Here is a 20,879-nt window from a genome sequence, read left to right as displayed (position 1 = left end):
ACAGCAGGGGTTCTCAAACTTTTAGGTCTTAGAACTTCCTTACATGCTTAAAAGTTGAGGACCCCAGAGAGCTTTTAATTATATTTCCAATTGCTGCTGAAATGAATTACCTCAAACTTAGTGGCATAACACAATACAAATTATCTTGTAATTCTGTAGGTCGTAAGTCTAAATTTTTTTTCATTTATTTTTCACATTTATTTATTTATTTTTACATTTATTTATTTATTTTTGATAGAAGGAGATGCAGAATCCGAAGCAGGCTCCAGGCTCCGAGCTGTCAGCACAAGAGTCCGATGTAGGGCTCAAACTCACGAACCGTGAGATCATGACCTGAGCCAAAGTTGGATGCTTAACCGACTGAGCCACCCAGGCACCCCTGCAGGTCATAAGTCTAAAATGGGTTTCACAAGGCTAATATCAAAACATCTAGGGCTATGTTCCTTCTGGAGGGTCTAGGGGAGAATATGTTTCCTTGCCTTTTCCAGCTTCTAGAAGCTGCCTGCCTTCCCCGCCTTGTGCCTCCTTCCGTCTTCAAAGCCAGTAATCACATCTCTCTGACTTCTGCTTCCATTGTCACATCTCCTTTTCAGACTCTGGCCCTCCTCTCCCCATCTGTTACTCATAAAGGCCCTTGTCATTACATTGGGCCTATGCAGATAATTCAGGATAGTCTCCCCATCTCAAGAGTTTTCATTTAATCACACCTGCAGATCTTTTTTGCCGTGTAAACGAACGTATTCATAGGTTCCAGGAATTAGGAAAATGTACATATATTTGGGAATAATTATCCTGCCTATCATACTGAGTAATTCATTTTAAAACAATTATTTTTATAACCAAATATACTCAGGAAAAATAACTATTCCAAGATAAAAAAAAATTAGTGAGAAGAGTGGCATTGTTTAACCTCTTTTGCAAATCTCTTTTTAGACCTGGTTTAATAAAAAGCTGGATTCTGAAATTTGCTTATGCATTCAATCTATTGTGATATCACCTGTCACCTAGCTTCTGGAAAAAATCTACTTTAAAATTACGAGATGAGTGAAAACAGCAAATATCTTAATGTTATGAAGGTAGTGTTGATTTTATGCGTCTTCTGAAAAGGTCTCAAACTCCCTAGTTCACACTTTGAGAACTACTGAGATGGTTATCCTTTAGTTCTTCTGGGTTTTAGAGTATGTAAATGGGTGATCAGCTTTGACTACTATCATTGCTATATTACTCTCCCACCTAAGATGGCCATGTTGAGCCTTAAAAACATTCCCCTATGCTGGAAAAGTACGGAGACATTTCATAAATGTTCTTTGAATTGGCGATGGGAGTTACTGCACATTTTTGAGCAGAGAAGTGACTTAAAAGTTGTGTATTACTTTAGGGGAGTCTGTTTTAAAGCAAAAAAGTTTTCATAAATTGCATGTAGAGGTTATGAAGATTAAGGATTTGGTTAAATGAAACATCAGGAAACAAATTAATTTTGAAGCTTGAGATCCTGAAGCTGGAAAAGTTGGTAGGGATGTTCAGGTCCAAGATGTAGCTGGGCCACAAATGGTTCGAACAGAAATTCCTGATTGGAATTGACAGGTTTATGGCCAAGGTGTTAGAAAAGCCATCACACTGGCATCACCCAGCATGACAGCAGTGGGCAGGGATAGGATGGGCAGATTGCAATTTAACTGCTAAAATTACTTTTAAAAAATGGGCGACTACCCTGTAGGCCGTTAGGTGATAGGTAATACAAAATAGTGTAATGTGATTACTAAAGTACTCTGAAAAGCATCGAACATACACAAACATGATTATTTTAGGTAATTTTCAAATTACTTCTCCATTTTACAAGAGGGGTCAGTACCATACTGTAATAAACCCTAACTCTAACAACACCATACTGTAGTAAACTACCTAGTTAAGACTTGAAAGTACTTTGTAAATACAATATTTATGCAAGTTAGTTTCTTTGATACTGTGCTGATAAGATTATTAATGCTAATAGTATAGAATACTATGTTCAGTATTTAACATGCCAAACCTTGGGTATAGACTTAGTGGAATATTTTGAACAGTTCTTCTGCACTGACCTCCTTAACTTCCAACCCATTCCACAGAAGCGGCCAAAATTATTTTTGTAAAATGAAAACGTGGTGGAAAAATCAGTGTGGTTTAATCTAGGAGTAGAAGCGATGGAACCCGAAGAATCTGGGTTTCTATCTCTGCGCTACCACTTATTAGATACGTGAACAACAAACACACGCCGCACAAAGGTCTCTCCACTGTTCCTTCAGTGTCCCGTAATCAGGATGACTTCCTCAAGAAAGGCTACCAAATGAAGCGAACACGCAAACCAAGACAACACCATTGTTTACGTTAACTTTCGCCAGATCGACTGCTTTCTACGAAGTATCCAGGTGAAAGAGGCGGCTGAGCTATTTTCTGGCTTGAATTGTTCGAAGAATCACAGCTGTTTTCCGCACTGATGTTTCCGACTCCCTTTCACCCTCTTGATTCCCCAGCTAACTCCTTCTTGGGGCTACAAAGAATTCCGAGAGAGACCCGGAAGGAGAAATCGCCTTTTCCGCCAGAGGAGGGCCCACCCTCTCCGAGACGCCTAGGCGGGGTCGAGAGAGGGAGCTGCGCGTGCGCAGCGACGTTGGTTGCCCTTCCGGTACGCCCGCCCGGCGCGGAGAGGAGGCACGGACGCAGGCACGCACTCACGCACGCTCTCCCTTACTAGCGCCGCCGCGGTAGCTCCCGCGTACGCCAGCAGTGCGGTCTCCCGGCCGAGATGCTGCGGGTCTGTCAGTTATCGGGTGTGACTGCCGCCGCCCAGGTGAGCGCGGGGGCGCGAGGAGAGGGAGCGCGTGGTCAGGCTGACTTCATGCAACCAAAGGAAAATGGGGGAGGCTTTCTCTCTGTCTAGGCCCCAGGAGAGAGGCGTGTGTCAGGGTCGCCCTCATCTGCGAGAGTCCCGGGCGGACCCGTGAGGCAGTTAGTTGGGGATTTAGCCCAACAGGATGACTTGAGGGTTATTGCTGAAGCGGGATGGGGTGTAGAAAGGAGTCGGTGGCGGGTAGGCGGGCGCAGGAAGGTAGGCACGGCTTCGGGGACCTGTCATCCAATCAGCCCCACGCTGCCCCAGTCAGGGACCAATCGTGGCTGCCGGCGCTCGGGTCGCCGGTTGGGCTCGTGATAGGTTTCGCGCAGCCAGTGGTTGAAGGTCGAGGGGAGAACTACAGTTCCCAGCAGGAAATGCATAGCCTTGGCTTTTTGAATCTTTAATAAGATGTTTAGACTGTTAGAGTCCGCGCTTTAGGGGTCAAGGTTGTAATTATTAGGGAGGGACTTTCTTTTTTGTAGCTGAGAGCTCCTCTGAGCTATTCTTACTCCAAACAAAAATGAAAGGTTGTGGTTTATGGAGTAAAACTCTTGGTACTAAGGAAGGACGGGAGCCATGACCTTGGCTCATTTCTGAGATTAGCCTAGGAATATATCTCTCCAGGTGCTGGCACAACTTTGGCAGACATCCAAGAAGCCTAGACACCCAGTGACTTTTATTCCTGCATGGTTATCAAAGTAATTTTCTAAAATTGGAAATTAAAAAGTAAACCTGTTAACATTGCTCACAATTTGCAGAACATTGATATTTTGTAAAAAATGTATTGCAAAACAGGTACTGTTACTCAGGTAGTAATTGAACAAAATCCCTGGTCATAGTGAGTTAGAAATAGTAAAAGTCAGCTTTTTTTTTTTTTCTCCCTTTAAGTTTGCTTGTATCCCCACTTGTTGCCGGGATAGAAGCAGCCTCTTCTTTAGGAAAGTAGAGTCTGTATTAGTTCTTTATTGATGCATAATACCACAAATTTGGCAGGTTAAAAACACCCATTTATTATTTTACAGTTTTCAGTCATGGATGGTCCGGGTTCTTTGTTCATTGCTACACAAGGTTGCAATCAAGGTGTTGACGGTGCTGTGGTTCTCATCTGGAGTTCAGGGTCCTCTTCCAAGTTCATTTTATTGGCAGAATTCAGGCCCTTGCCGTGGAAGGACTGAAGTTCCTCTTTTCGTGCCTGCTCTCACCTAGCTCTCTTAGAGGCTGTTGGAAGTGTCTTGCCACAAGGTCCTCAGCGCCAATTTATAACATGGGTGTTTGCTTTCTTGCAGGCTACGAGGAGCTTGTCTCTTAGACTTCAAAAGTCTCCCTTAACTTTCCTGCTTCTTATCTCTAGACCAACGTGTAAAGGGCTTATATGATTAGGGTAGGCCCACCTGAAAAACCTCCCTTCTGATGAACTCATTCAACTGATTAGTAACCTGAATTACACCTGCAAAATCCCTTTTGCCATACAACCCTAATCATCATGGCTTAACAGGGGGTGAGGATTTGCAGGACCATCTTAGTGTCTCTCCTAATACAGTACCCAAATGAGACTAGAAGAATGGAGGAAGTTGAGCTGCCTTTCAGGGCAGAACTGTTGGTTTGTCTTTGGAGCTCTCCTTTCCTGGCACAATCTTCTTATTCTGCCCTCAGGTTGTGTCATGGTTGTCATGAGCTCATGGCACAGCCTGAGACACTTACAAAGCAATCATCTCATTGCCACAATGACAGTATAGGTAGATGTCACCATCAGCAAAAGCAGAGGAGATGGGAGCCAGGATGGAGGGGATTTAGAGATGATGGTGTGCAGACACACTCGAAAGAGAATGATAGCAACAGGATCGTGAAGGAGGAGAAACACAAGTCCTGTTGCGGGGACAGTGACCAGATGAGCCTGGCCACAGTACACACTTCATGTCAAGGGCCCACAGATAATGAGAATGGGAAGCTACCTTGGCTCAAATTGTGAAGGCCTTGAATGTGGATGCCAGTCAAGGACTTTGGGTTTCTTCTCAAGCTACAGGGAGTCAATGAAGGTTTTCAGAGGAAGGAAGTACAATAAAAATGTTTTAGGAAATTGATCCAAGCACAAAAGACAGATCTAAGAGACTAAGGAGGCAGGAGTATAGACTATTCTAGATATACAGATATATGCATACAGATATATGCGTATATGGTCTATAGGCTAGTATACACTAGGCCCATTAGTTTCTTTTAAAAATTTTTTAAGTTTATTTATTTATTTTGAGAGGGAGTGTGAGTGGGGGAGGGGCAGAGAGAGAGGGGGAGAGAGAATCCCAAGCAGTATCCGTGCTGTCAGTGCAGAGCCTGATGCGGGGCTTGAACCCACCAAACTGCAAGACCATGACCAGAGCTGAAACAGAGTCAGATGCTTAACTGACTGAGCCACCCAGGCGCCCCTATACTAATCTCTTTACATACTCCAGGCCTGAAGATGTAATTATGAGCTTATACAGGGAGGCTGTAGTAATGGGGGAAAAATGCATGGAAATCACTGACATGTCTGTGTTCTGGGCATTCCCTTCAAACGACCAAGTTACACAGCTGATACCTGTCACCCAGGACCCTGGGAAGCTACCCAGCTCCCCTATCAGACCCTTGCTGAATTGCTGAATGACCATGCGACACTCCAGCCTGGGAAGGCACACACAGCTCTCCCCCAGATCTCATAGGCTCTGTCTCCTATTTCTGCATAAAGTCCAAAATTATTTTTTCTTCCTTGCCTTCATCAAAACATTTTTCACTTACTGGGCTCCCAATTAGGAAGTTAGAAGAAAACAGACTAAAGCTTCATACTAAAATATGAACCCTTTTCTGGCTTGCATTCACATTTTCTTTTCTTTTTTTAAATGTTTATTTTTGAAGGAGAGAGAGAGTGTGAGCAGGGGAGGGGCAGAAGAGAGGGAGACACAGAATCTGAAACAGGCTCCAGGCTCTGAGCTGTCAGCACAGAGCCGCTACGTGGGGCTCGAACTCACAAGCTGTGAGATCATGACCTAAGCTGAAGTCAGACGCTTAACTGACTGAACCGCCCAGGCGCCCCAACATTCACATTTTCTTGTGGTCTTAAAATTGGTATTTTTTAAAATTCATTGGTTTATTCTTTTTGTTTTGTTTTGTTTTTAAGTTTATTTGTAGAGGGAGACAGAGCATGTTTGCGAACAGCAGTAGAGCGGGGGAGAGAGAGAATCCTAAGCAGGCTCCATACTATCAGTGTGGAGCCCCCTGCACAGCTTGATCTCCCCAACCGTGAGACCATGACCTGAACCAAAATCAAGAGTTGGAGGCTTAACCGACTGAGCCACCCAGGCACCTCCATTGGTTTATTCTTAACTATCTCGTCAGTCGTTCTGTAGCATTTGATAATGTTGCTTTGTGAAACTTTTTTTTACTCTTTTGGCTTTTCTCATGTATCTTGGGGCTCATTTTGCCCTTCATGTCTTTCCTTTTTCCTGTCGAATCTGTTTCTTCCTTGTACCTCTGAATATATCCCCAAGGCCCTCTTTTCCCATCTCTCTTCCTTTTTATTTTAATTAAGACTTAAAAAAAAAAATGTGTTTTATTATTTTTTTTTGAGAGAGAGACAGAGTGGGAATGAGGGAGGTACAGAGACAGGGAAACACAGAATCCAAAGCAGGCTTCAGGCTCTGAGCTGTCAGCACAGAGCCTGACATGGGGATTGAACCCATGAACTGCGAGGTCATGACCTGAGCCGAAGTCAGATGCTTAACCAACTGAGCCACCCAGGTGCCCCAGTACTTAACTTTTTTAAGAGCGGTTTTAGCTTTACACATGCATAGCTTCTTCCGTTATCAGTATCCCCCATCAGAGTAGAACGTTTATTACAATCGATGAACTTAATTAACATGGGCATATTATAATCACCCAAAGTGCATAGTTTACATTGGGTTTCACTTTTGGTGTTGTACGTTGTCTGGGTTTGGGCAGATATATGATGACATGTATCAGTCATTATGGTATTGTACAGAACATTTTCACTGTCTTAAAAATTTTCTATTTTCCACTTATCACTTTCTTTCCTCACCTCCTGGCAACCACTGATCTTTTTATTATCCATAGTTTTGCCTTTCCAGAATGTCCTATAGATGGAATCATACACTATGTAGCCTTTTCACATTGGCTTCTTTCACTTAGTAATATGCATTTAACTTTCTTCCATGTCTTTTCAGGGCTTGATAGTTTTTTTTTTTTTTTAATTTTTTAAGCACTGAATAATAATGTACCACGGTTTATTTATCCATTCACCTGCTGAAGGATATCTTGGTTGCTTCCAAGTTTTAGCAATTACGAATAAACCTGCTCTAAACATTCATGTGCAGGGTTTTGTGTGGACAGAAGTTTTCAGCTTTTTTTCGGTAAATACCAAGGTGCATGATTGCTTTATTATCTGTTTAGTTTTGTAAGAAACTTCCAAACTATCTTTCAAAGTGGCTGAACTGTTTTTGCATTCCCAGGAGTGTTGAATGGGAGTTTGTGTTCCACATCCTCATCAGCATTTGGTATTGTCAGTGTTAGGGACTTGGGCCATTCTAATACATGTGTAGTGAGATCTCATTGTTCCATCTCTCTATATACTCTTACTTGGGATTATATCAATTCTCAGAATTTTAATTCCGAAGCAGATGACTAGCTTCTTTTGAGCTTTGTACTCAGATTTTCTTTTCTTGTTTGATGTGTCAACTTTATCCAGAATATTCTATTTGTCACAGTCCTTTCCACTCCATCAAACTTCATCTTCTTTAATGTTTTCCTGCTTTTACCATTGCCCTTCTAGAGTCAATTCTTTTTTTTTTTTTTTAATTTTTTTTTTTCAATGTTTATTTATTTTTGGGACACAGAGAGACAGAGCATGAATGGGGGAGGGGCAGAGAGAGAGGGAGACACAGAATCGGAAACAGGCTCCAGGCTCTGAGCCATCAGCCCAGAGCCCGACGCGGGGCTCGAACTCCCGGACCGCGAGATCGTGACCTGGCTGAAGTCGGACGCTTAACCGACTGCGCCACCCAGTCGCCCCTAGAGTCAATTTTTTATGTAGTAGTTAATGAAGTCTTTTTTTAAAAGCATACGGATCATGGCATGCCCTTCATTCACATCCTATCACATTGAGAATAAAATATAAACTCTTTACCACACCCACCGGGCCCTTCATGATCTACTCTTTGCCTATTTCATTTTTCTACTCTGCCTTGTTCTGTCTTGATATCTCTAGCGCATACCTCATTACCTTTTGTTCCTATTTTATTTTAGTCTCATTGCCTTTTCATTTGCTGTTTCTTTTGCCCTGAAGTCTTCCCACACATTTTTGCTTAGCTTCTTTCGTTTTGATACTTTCTCAAATATCACCTTCCCTTCAGAGAGGCCTCTCCTATCTAATATAGAACTTTGACCACTCTCTCCTTCCTTGCATGCCTCTGAACTTACCCCTACCCTACATTTACTTTATAGCTCTTACCAAAAGCTGACATAATGTATATTTATCGCGTCTTTGCCACATTAAAATGTAAGCTCCACAACGGGATTGTGTCCTTTACTGCTCTATTTCTAGTACCGACCGTAGTCCTTGGCTCCTAATAGGTGCTCAGTAAATATTTATGACATGTTTGAATTAAAAAATAAATTATTTTCTGTTAATTTTTCTTAATCTCTGTGAGTACATGTGACCTCACTTAAAGCCCCATAGGTTTTAGAATCTCTGATCATGTGTTAGGGTTCTCCAGAGTAACAGAACCAATAGGATATGTATATAAATAAAAGGATTTATTGTGTGGAATTGGCTTACGCAGTTTTGGAAGCTGGCAAGTCCAACATCTGCAACGGAGCTAGCAGGCTTGATAATGCAGAGACCCAGGCGAGCCTGTGGTGCAGTTTTAGTCTGAAGGCCAGTGACCTGGGGAGCTGATGTGCAGTTCCAGAATGAAAGCAGTCTGCTGGAGAATTCTCCCTCTTTTGGGGGAGGCTGGTCTTTTTGTTCTGGTTAGACCTTCAACTGATTGGATGAGGCCCACCTACATTGTTGAAGGCAATCTGCTTTATGGCACAATTCACTGATTTAAATGTTAGTCTCCTCCAAAAACACCCTCTAAGTTGACATAAAATTAACCATCACATGGCATCTGTCTTATTCTTTGTGTCTGGACTTATCATCCCTAAATTCCTTACGTGTAGATATTCAATAGAAATGAATTATTCTGTTTTGTGTCCTCTTTCTTTCCAGAAATGTGCTTCAGAGCTCTAATTTTTCCTCAGTGTATTTCTCAGACTTAACACCATTTGTCATATTAATCCCAGTACTGACTGCATCACCAGGCCCAACCTTTGTTGAGTTGGGGGTGTTTGGAGGACCTGGGTTTTCAGCTTAGCCTAGCCCTCTCCCAAACTATCCATTTGGTAGTGGTCATCTGCATATACAGAATCTTATCTGTGTATCACTTAAGAGAAAGAAACATTGTTCTTGAGGGTTGACAAAGCCAGTTTGTTTATGACCAGTTTGATAGCAGGACTAGTTTCAGATTGAATTTGTGTGTGGACATTTTTAGCTGTCATCTTCTAGAATTCTTTTTTTTTTTTATTAGGACTGTGAAACAATATGTTAGTAATGTCTGCCAAGCACACACGGTAGAAAGTAGTTTAATATATCATGAAGCTTGCTGTTTGCTTTTACCCATACTAGAGTCGTTTTTATTTTTCCTTATTTTCATTTCTTTAGGCCAGTGGCTTTCAAACCATTTTGGAATAAATTTTACACCGTAACTTAAGACATGCGAGTAAGAATATATGAATCATATACATACATATAGGCAGGGAAAATTAAAGTGTTAAGTTATTTCTTTTGCCATATTGATTAATATCTGCCATTTCCTTGTTGTAACTGAAGGGTACTTAGATACAGAATGTGTCTTTGCTGAGAGATAATGCTGCTTCAGTGCCAAACTTACTGCATTTTTTTGGTGTGATATATTTTTAACCTTAATTCATGATTCTTTAAGAAAAATTTTTTTTTGTAATGCTTGTTTATTTTTGAGAGACAGAGACAGAGCACTACTGGGGAAGGAGCAGAGGGGGGTGGGGGAGACACAGAATCTGAAGCAGGCTACAGGTTCTGAGATGTCAGCACAGAACCCGATGCGGGGCTCGAACTCACGAACTGTGAGATCATGACCTGAGCCGAAGTCGGGGCTTAACCGACACCCAGGCGCCCCTTCATGATTCTTATAAAATATTTTAAGTTAACTGTAGAAAAACTTAAGTTGTCACATACTAATCTGCATTTCAAATGTAGAACTGGGCATTAACTTCTGGATGTCTTGTTTGTGTGGGAGGAATCCTTATGACAAAACCCACCAAAACATCATCAGTTATAGCAACCAGCAATATCTAGAGGGAAAACCTGGAACCTCCAGATAGGGTTCGTGTGAGGGGATTATTTATTATAGTTACTTGTTTCCAGGTTGTGGTTTCTTTTTGTATGTTCATGTTAGATTGGAGCTAAGGAATAGAGGGTTTGTGCAAGAACATAATATGGGAGTTGTATGTTTTATCATATCAGTTTTTAAAAATCATGTTTCTATAGGTTAGAAATAGCAATGCTAACCTTATAATATTTATTACAAAGTTATGTGTCAAGGCAGATTGCTTTGAAACAGCATAGGTTTTTCTACATCATAAGTTTAGATGTTATTATTATCATCTAGTATTATTAGTAAAAGGAATTCCAGAACTCAGAAAGTGTGTTAAAGTAGGATATTTAGTTTATATAGAGAGATTAACTTGCTGCTTAAGAAAGAGAGCTCTAGAGGTCAAAGTGGATGTGGCAATGGTTTCTTAGATATGACTCCAAAAGATAAATTGGATTTCATCAGAATTAAAAGTTTTTATTCATCAAAGGAGTGAAAAGAGTGGGAGAAAATATTTTCAAACCACGTATCTGATAAGGACCTAATATCCAGAATATGTAAAGAACTCCTACAGATCAACAACTAAAAGACAACCCAAATAAAACATGGGGCAAGGGACTTGAATAGACATTAATCCAAACAAGATATATAAATAATTAAGAAGCACATGAGGGGCGCCTGGGTGGCTCAGTCGGTTAAGCGTTTGACCGCGGCTCAGGTCATATCTCACGGTTTGTGAGTTCAAGCGCCACATCAGGCTTGATACTGTCAGCACAGAGCCCACTTTGGGTCCTCTGTCTCCCCACCCCCCCCCTCCCCTGTGTGAGCTCTCTCTCTCAAAAATAAACATTAAAAAAAGCACATGAAAAGATGTTAAAAATCTGTTGACGTTAGGGAAATGCAAATCAGGTTCACAATGAAATAGCCATTTCATGCTCTCTAGAATGCCTATAATAAAAACAGAAAATAACAGGTGTCAGGATGTAGAGAAATTGAACCCTCCTACATTGCTGGTGGAAATGTAAAACGATGCAGAGTTAGACATAGAATTACCATATGACCCTGCAATTCCACCTCAACAAAAAATTGAAAACAGGTGTTCAAACTAACTTTCAGAGGAATATAGCGGTATTTACATACAGCACGTGTTGCTGATTTCTTAATTTGTACTGGTTGGTAATGATCCTTCGTAGCCGTTGGTTCTACTCTGGGCTCTTGGTTTCATCCCTTGAATTATCCTTCCTTTTCCAGAAAATATTATTATCTTAACTTTGGGTTTCCTGTGGATCTTTTTGGGGTTTTCTCCATGAGACAAAAGCTACACCCACAAATATTAAGATTAAGCCCTTTGCCGTTTTGGACTCCCTGTGAGGCCACTATGGAGTAAAACCCTTAAGATTCTCTGTAGCCCTGTTGTTTAACAAAAAGACTGTGGAAGTATCCCCTTAGGATTCCCAAGGGGCCTTTTCTGTGTGTGAAAAGATTCTGTGAAGAGCACCTCCTTAGAACTTGAGGTCTTCAAGTATTTTTGCAGACTGGAAAGGCTGAGAATGAGAAACAGTTTTATTTTTTAACTTATCAAGTCCTAGCTCCTTAATATTTCCTTTAAATTGTACTTGAAAGCTAGACAGGTTTTGTGGCTTGTTTGAAGCTCATTTTTACCCTTATACTCTGCTAAAAAGAAACTAGTTGGTACTCTTGAGCATTCTGCTTGAAACTCTCTAGCTAAATCTTATCAGTTCATTAGGTATAGCTCCTAATTTTCTGTTTGTCATGCCTTACCACAGGTGACAACTTTGACAAACTTCAGACACCACACACAGAGACCCTTTTTCCTCCAGGTTTCCAAAACATTTTTCTCACTTTTCTGAAGCCCTCACCAGTGGTTTCCATGAAGACCATTAGGCTTCTGCTAAGTCTCTTCAAGGTCCTTCCAACTCTCACCCTCCATGCACCCCACATGCTTGATGTTTTACTGCAGCAGCCCGTTGCTTCTAGGTACAAGTATCCATTTGGTTATGGTTATATAACAGATTACCCCAAACTTAGTGGTATTAAATAACATCATTTATTATCTTATAATAATAAATAATATGTATTATGTAGGTAAAAATTATACAACTGAAAACATTGATTATATAAATAACATATTACATTTTAGTTCTGAAGATTTCTGGGCTGTGTTAGGAGATTTTTGAGGTCTCATGAAGTTGCAAGGTTCCGGGGAAAATGGCAAGGTTCTGGAAAACCAGGTCAGATGGGAAGTGTAATAATTTTTGGAAAATACAATTTGTCACAATGAATAAATGAACAAAAACCCCTAAAACCCACAATTGGTGATTATCAGAGTGTAAGTGGATAAAAATGGATAATAAATGGATAAAAAGATAAAAAGAAGCATTTATCCTGCCTTATGAACTGTACTTTGGGTAACCAAACTGTAGGTGAGGAAAAATATCTCTTTGAAAAATATGTCAAATAATAAATGAAAAATAGTAGAATTATCACTTTTTGCAACTTCCAGTAAATTAATGGATCTAGACATTGTACATCAACACAGTTGATAACATCATAAAAAGAGAGATAACCAGCCTTTGAGTGCCTCCTGATGAGACAACATGACACCACCTAAAGTTTTGCCAGAGAGAATAAACCCGAGTCTGAGCAGGTGTCTGGCTCTAACTCTGGTTTGTGGGAAATGCAGAAGACAGGATCATGTTAAATCGTATCTTAAGCAAAATCTAGTCTGTGGAAAATTCTACAGATCAAGTAACCCAGGTTCTTCAATAAATTAATTATTGGAGGGAAAACTCCTAGATTAAAAGAGACTTAGAAGAGATTTTTTTTTTAAATAAGGTAAAACTGCGTATGGTATATGGGCTCATACTCATGCTTGGGTGGTAAAACCATAAATTTCTGACTTTTACAACTGCTTTAGGATATTACATGCTACATATTGTTGGCTAATGAGTAGGATACTTAAATTTTTTAAAATCAACGGGGAGCCTGGGTGGCGCAGTCGGTTAAGCGTCCGACTTCAGCCAGGTCATGATCTCGCGGTCCGGGAGTTCGAGCCCCGCGTCAGGCTCTGGGCTGATGGCTCAGAGCCTGGAGCCTGTTTCCGATTCTGTGTCTCCCTCTCTCTCTGCCCCTCCCCCGTTCATGCTTTGTCTCTCTCTGTCCCCAAAAAAATAAATTAAAAAAAAAAAAAATAAATAAACGTTGAGAAAAAAAATTTAAAAAAAAATAAAAAAATAATAAAATCAAGAGCCACTGGTTTAGATAAACACCCTATAAATTTGAGTCATGATACAGTCATCATTTCTACTTTTTTCTCATACAGAAGTAGGAAACTTTATTGGTATCAGTTTTTGGCCATAAAAGATATTTTTTTTCACATTTAATACACTCTTAAGTCAGGGTTCATTTTATAATGGTATGTTTAATTGAAAGCCCTTTGATAGCTCAGCTTTCAAAAAAAAAAAAAAAGGAATATCCAGAAAAATTCTGAAAAATAATAGTACTTAAGAGAGGACAAGCCCTACCAGATTAAAAGCTAATTCTTTCTTCAAAAAAAAAATTTTTTTTAATGTTTATTTATTTTTGAGAGAGAGCAAACAAGCCCGAGCGCGAACTGGGGAGGGGCAGAGAGAAAGGGAGACACAAAATCCGAAGCAAGCTGCAGGCTCTAAGCTATCAGCACAGAGTCCGACGTGGGGTTCAAAGCCATGACTGAGAGATCATGACTTGAGCTGAAGTTGGATGCTCAACTGACTGAGCTCCCCAGGTGCCCCAAAAGCTAATTCTAAGATGGCAGTAGTTAAAACATTGTAGAATTAGTGTAGATCAGTGGAACAAAATAAGAAATCTAAATGCAGCAAGGCATTTGGTGTGTTTTAAAGGTGGCATTTCAAATTATTGGAAAAAAACTGATTGTTCAGTCTATGATTTAGGGATGACTGAATAGACATTTGGAAAAAATAAACTTGAATCCATATTTTACACTAATTTCAAAGATTTACATATTTTAAAAAATGAAACTATGAGAGTAGAAGAAATATTGAAGAATTACTTTATAATCTGAGGGTGGCTTTCTAAGAATATGAGAAAATCTAGAAGCCATATAAGAAAAGATTGACAGTTTTGCCTACATTAAAGTAGTTTTTTGCATGGCATAAACTACCATGAACAAAGAAAAAATCAGATCACAAACTGGATAAAAACATTTGGAATTAGCAGACACATGGCTAATTTCTCTTTATATATAAAGAGAAAAGAATATGAAGAAGTTCAGTCTTATTTAAAAGTGGTCAAAACAGAGAAAGACAGATACCATGATTGCACTTGTGTGTGGAATCTAAACAAATGAGGGGTGCTTGGGTGGCTCAGTTGGTTGAGCGGCTGACTTCGGCTCAGGTCATGATCTCACTGTTTGGTTCATGGGTTTGAGCCCCATGTCAGGCTCTGGGCTGACAGCTCAGAGCCTGGAGCCTGCTTCAGATTCTGTGTCTCCCTCTCTCTTGGCCCTTCCCCTGCTCACGCTCTGTCTCTGTCTCTCAAAAATAAACATAAAAAAATTTTTTTTAAAAAGGAATCTAAACAAATGAATAGATAGCAGAATCAGACCTATAAATACAAAGAATAACAGTTGCCAGAGGGGAAGGGATGTGCGATGGGGAAAGGACAAAATGGGTAAAGAGAACTGAGAGGCAGAGTTCCAGTTATAGAATGAATAAGTCAAAGAAATAAAAGGTGTAGTATAGGGAATGTAGTCATTGATATTATAAAAGGGTTGTATGGTGACATGATAGCTACACTTGGGGTGAGCATAGCATAACAGAGTTGTTAAATCACTATGTTGTATACCTGAAACTAATGTAACATTGTGTGTCAGCTATACTTAAAAAAAAAGAAAAAGTGAAATGGTATATGGAAATGTTCACTGAACACTTTTAGGGAAAAAGTCCATATAAACAGCAATAATAAATAATAAAAGTCAAAGGATACAATCTGATCATTCATAGAAAAGTAAATAAAAATATCATAAATACATGAAAAGATAGACAGTCATAAAGGAAATTGTGATTAAAACTACACTGAAAGTGTGTTTGGAAGGCTGTGAGAAAACATACTCTCTCACTACTAGGGGACAGTTGGGCTACTCAGGCAATATTTATCAACATTGCAAATTTTACTTAAAGAATTGACCCAAAATGATGTAGATTTCCCAGGCAACATTATTTATTATAACAAAAATTTAGAGTAACCTCACTGTCCATCAAAGGGGTTCTGGTTAAATACATTAAATAACATCCATACAATGGAATAATGAATTACACCCACTAGGAAGAGTTCATTTACTGATACGATCTCAAATACATATTGTTGAATGAACTTTAGTTCAGAACTAGGTATGTATTATGGTATCTTCTGTAAAGGGAGTGTTTCAGGAATTCTCTGTCACAGAATATCTCTGGATATACAAGAAGCTGATAGCATTTGTTGCTTACGGAGAGATCTGAGTGGCTGGGGGGGACAGAAGTTGTGAGAGAGACCACCTTATATGCAACTAAATCTTTGGAATTTTTATTTAAAAATTTACATTTTAAGTTAATACTAGGAACTATAAACTTACAGTCACATCAGATAACATTCTATCAGCGGAGGGAAGAGGGTCAAAAGTAGAAGGTAGATGAAGAAACAGGTTAAAAAACAAATTGATGTGAAATAGGGTATTCTTGAGTTTTAGTGTTCATTTGGTTTTGTACTTGGATTCACTTTTCCACTATTATGTTTGCTGCTTGATGTTTCAGTTATCTAATTACTCACCGTTAACAGTGTCTTAACTTTTGGGGCGCCTGGGTGGCTCAGTTACTTAAGTGTCCAACCTCAGCTCAGGTCATGATCTTGTGGTTTGGGAGTTTGAGCCCAGTGTTGGGCTGTGCTGACAGCTCAGAGCCTGGAGCCTGCTTCAGATTCTGTCTCCCGCTTTCTGCTCCTTCCCCGCTTACGTGCTCTCTCTCTCAAAAAATTAAAAAAAAAAAAAGTGTCTTAACTTTTGAATACTTTTTTGTACCTCTGAAAGTAAAGAATAGAACCTTAAATAAATACAACTTTAGTGGTTTCCTAATATTTCTTTTCTAAGTCAACAAGATGGAGTTGTTGACCTATCAAAGTAGATGCAGTTCTGTTTAAACTTCCACATAACCCACTTTTTAAAAAAATTTTTTTAATGTTTATTTTTATTTTTGACAGAGAGAGAGAGAGAGAGAGAGAGAGACAGAGACAGAGCATGAGCGGGGGAGGGGCGGAGAGAGAGGGAGACACAGAATCCGAAGCAGGCTCCAGGCTCTGAGTTGTCAGCACAGAGCCCAACGACGTGGGGCTTGAACTCACACTGCAAGATCATGACCTGAGCCATCCAGGCGCCCCTACATAACCCACTTTATAGAATAGTAGGAAAACATGCCTTTCTATTAAATGCAGTAGAAAGATGTTGAGAATTCTCGATGTTAGGTAGCAATTGAAATACTTTTAAAATACCGACTATAACTGCTTTACATGTTGTAAGACATCTAGCTGCTTGTTTTGTTTTTTTTTTCCTAAACGTGTTGTGACATTAATGTTTACCTTTAGGCTTTGGCAAATAGAGTGTAAATTGCAACTGTAATTCTAGAGTAATTTTATGTGTCCTTTGATCAATACTTCTAAAAGAAAGTTTGTGTTTTTCTGACGTTCTTTGAATGCAATTTCATCAAGAAACCTAGAGAACACATTTTTCCCCTTTGACTTGTTGCAGTTTGATTTTCTACTTGGTATAAAGAAAGATTTTGTTGATGCAATAAATTTGAAATTTCAGATTGATTGCTATGAATAGCTTTAAATTTATCAAAACCTTCCCCAATAGTATTTAGATACGTGTTCATTTGTTTTATTTGAGGGAGCTGCATATTGTTAAGAAACATTTGCATTTATGTGCTTTACTTTGATTAAAACAAATTTCAAAGTGTTGGTCTGATCATTTGCTTTCGGGTAAAAATAGATTAGTAGTTACATGGAGGTAATTACTGAGCATTTACAACATTGACATTTTTTTCTTAAAATTATTGGCTTTTAGTTTAATTATACACTATGCAAAAACCAAGATGTACTTTTAGATTTAAATGAGTGTCTGTAGGAATTGACTGGCCCCATAGATATTGTATAGACGGGATAAGATAAATTTTTCTAGATAAATTAACCTAAGATTGGATCTCTCCCCTGAATGGATTTGTATACATCCTACAATGTGGTGTTTTGTATGGGTGATTTTTCAGATGTCTAAAGCTTACAAAGTAAAAATAGATATTTTATGCTATTGTTTTACTTTTTCTTGCCAACTAGAAAAGCATGTGGCAAATTCCAGTTGTATCCAAGAAATAATAAGCATACATAACACTTGAAAGTGCTAATTGATCATAATCTGATAATTTTTTTAATCTTAAAAATTATCTAACCTGAACCTTGGGGTACTGGAAGCATCACTCTTGTTAAGGGTCTATAAGTTAATTTCTCAAAGTAAAATAATTTTTTGTTTAACAAAGACATTTGTAATAAAAATTCTTCATCTGAGTTATCACCCTAAAAGCATCCCAGATTCCTTGTGCATTGGTTGTGACGTTTTCTCTTTCCTCTCTAGAGCTGTCTCTGTGGGAAGTTTGTCCTACGTCCATTACGACCATGCCGTAGATATTCTACTTCAGGCAGTTCTAGGTATGTGGTCTCCCTGTCAACAGACTTTTTTAACTGTTGTTGAGGGATGTGTGTGGATATGTGTTTTCCATGAATATGGGAATAGCTGCTTAAAATTTTTTTGTTAAGGGGTGTAGACACTGGAGGTTTGCTGTAATATTTTTGGAGCATTATTTATTTGTAGGTGAAAATTTGTTATGATCCTCCTTTTAGTTCTTTTGTAGTTAGGTGACATCCAAGGTAGACAGCCTCCCTCCCTCATGTGCTGTCTTCCATTCTGTGGCAAATAGTTGTCTATTTAGTACTTAGCACATTGTAACTTCAAAAGTGTTGTTTTATTTGATATTTATATTGTCTTTCTTTTGTAAAGGGTTTATTTTACTGTATTTACAGAAATGTTATTAAGGAGAGAGGAGCTTTGAAAGTATTTCTTTTCTGGGTTCAGAGGAAATCTTTTGATTGTGGACATCTTGAAAATTTTTTAACGTCTTGAATTTTAAGGTTACTTAATTCTTCCTACTCTAGATATTACTGTACTTAAAAAAATGTAGTTATCCATAAATGTTATTTTCTATTGCAGATATGTGTTTTTTTTTTTTTTTTTTTAACATTTATTTATTTTTGAGACAGAGAGAGACAGAGCATGAACGGGGAAGGGGCAGAGAGAGAGGGAGACACAGAATCAGAAGCAGGCTCCAGGCTCTGAGCCATCAGCCCAGAGCCTGACGCGGGGCTCGAACTCACAGACTGTGAGATCGTGACCTGAGCCGAAGTCGGACGCTCAACCGACTGAGCCACCCAGGTGCCCCTGCGGATATGTTTTAAAGCAAATCAGTGAAAGATGATGTGCAACTATAGAAATAAACTTGGCTGCTGAAATCTGAATCAGCAGTGGAGAGGTAGAGGTTAGGGGTCTTTAAAACCCTTACCATTGGTCTAAGGAAGTTGGTGTGGGAGAGCCAAGGAATATAAATGTGTTTCCTATTTCTCTCACTTAGGTTGTCTCCTGGCAAAATTGCGGGAGCTGGCCTTTTGTTTGTTGGTGGAGGTATTGGTGGCACTATCCTGTATGCAAAATGGGATTCCCATTTTCGGGAAAGTGTAGAGAAAACCATACCTTACTCAGATAAACTCTTTGAGATGGTTCTTGGTTCCCCACCTTATCCTGTTCCATTGCCAAAGAAGCCGGTAAGAGTCATAAAAATATTTCAGTTTATCCTACGGAATACTTGTGAAAGCATGTTGTTTTCATCTTGAAAATATATGTATAATTAAGTAGAATTTCAGATGTGTGTTTGTTAGTTTTCTTTAACATTAATCTGTAGAGTTGGATTTTTATCCCTTTGGAGTTCAGGGTTCTCATTAAGTACCCACCACATAGAAAATAATTGAATGGCACACGAGGGTAAATGGAAGAGGCCGATTGGACAGAGGTAACTGTGTCTGTCCTGTGGACGGAGAGTGTTCTCTGACAGCCTTCGCTGTTGCAGCTATCAAGCTGTGACTTAGAACACTAAAAACATAAACATAGAATGGTCATGACACAGAACCCAAGTGGTTCTAGTTAGTACTGGCTCTTTTTAGACCACAAAACAAGAGTCACAGAATTTTGAGCTACTTACTGATTGGTTGATAGGAATATCTTCTGGTATTTCTGGGACTTGGTGCATATTCAGAGTATCACCTCCCCCTGCCCGCCCAAATCAGGCCTAAAATTTTTTTAAACATCTTAAATATTCTTCATTCAAACAACTGCTTTGAATAAAAATTTACAAAAGAGATTGTGGATTTTTGCTGATTTAGCCTTGGGTGTTTATGCTGTGAGGCTGGACATAGCTGACTCCTTCCTTAGAAATTGGGTGGATTTCTTTTCTCTAGGGTAGCCTACAGACCAGTCCTGTAACAAAGTTAATATTTGGAAAAGCAAATGTCCTCTCACACCCTCCCCCAGCCCTATCATGCTTTTTCAAAACAGTCTTCCACATCATTTATTCTTCCATATGAACTTTAAAACTGCTGTGTTTGCTGGCCAAGAGAGACAGTTTTGCAGCTTTAGTAGTCAAGGAACAGAATTCTGTGGATTCATTCTAAAATGTTGGGTCTATTTGAACTTACATGACCCAGGAGAAATGGTTGGGCGTAATTCTAGGAGCATGGAGACAGGCTGAACAGTTCAGAGTAGTGTTCTTTTCTTGCTTGACATGACTTCAAGTGTCATTTTTTGTAGATAGTTTGTCTGTCTCTCTCGTCATGGCCTCCCCTTATTCCACTCTAGCTATCTTGCTGAACATTTCCACTTGGATTACTTGGCACGTCCATACTGTACTACCTCAAGAGTTACACTCTTCCTGATTTGCTTTTTTTGTGTTAAAGATAGTGCCATGCTCTCACATAGTTAGGTTAGGATTCTTGGATTCATCTTCATAGTTGCCTATATTTTGTTAGCTATCCTATCTTGTTTAATCTCTGATATTAATTTTTTTCTTGCATTACTACTGTCCTTATCCCATTTCTGACCTTTATCTCCAAGCTAGCTAGACCTGTTTCTTTGTGCCCCCAACCCTTTCTTTCCAGTCTCCACCCCTGAGATCTCTCCCCACCCCACATCACAGCCTAGGCCATCCTCTTGACCAGTATCAGAGAATCTTCTAAAATAAGTGCTATCACATTTTCATGATATTTTCATGATATCACTTAATCAGCAAGTTTTATACATTTCTTATCGTTTGAAAGACAGAGACTGTAGAATGTAGAGAGACTTTCGAGATTGTTTCATGTTCTAAGGAGAGTAGAACCAGGAGTGGTTAAAAGTGAGCCTAGGAGCTGCCTATTTGTTCCTT

At 39.4% G+C, this 20,879-nt stretch overlaps 1 protein-coding gene across 6 annotated transcripts in view; it reads left to right on the top strand.

Moving 5' to 3' along the window:
- The first annotated feature begins 2,645 nt into the window (after nt 1–2,645).
- The window catches only part of IMMT (inner membrane mitochondrial protein), a 41,090-nt gene continuing 22,856 nt past the window's right edge, over nt 2,646–20,879 (top strand). For 5 of the 6 annotated variants that reach the window (XM_043603900.1, XM_043603899.1, XM_043603897.1 and 2 more), the window contains exons 1-3: nt 2,652–2,827; nt 17,987–18,060; nt 19,038–19,227. In XM_043603900.1, the coding sequence (XP_043459835.1) occupies nt 2,783–2,827; nt 17,987–18,060; nt 19,038–19,227 (309 nt within the window). In that variant the 5' untranslated portion in view covers nt 2,652–2,782. Of the gene's footprint in view, nt 2,828–17,986; nt 18,061–19,037; nt 19,228–20,879 lie in introns of all 6 variants that reach the window. The other variant, XM_043603898.1, reaches the window with a different exon arrangement.

Source organism: Prionailurus bengalensis, chromosome A3, assembly GCF_016509475.1.
Source record: "Prionailurus bengalensis isolate Pbe53 chromosome A3, Fcat_Pben_1.1_paternal_pri, whole genome shotgun sequence".
NCBI lineage: Eukaryota > Metazoa > Chordata > Mammalia > Carnivora > Felidae > Prionailurus > Prionailurus bengalensis.
Note: the sequence above shows the minus strand (reverse complement) of the source record. Positions and strands in the feature narration are given on the sequence as shown.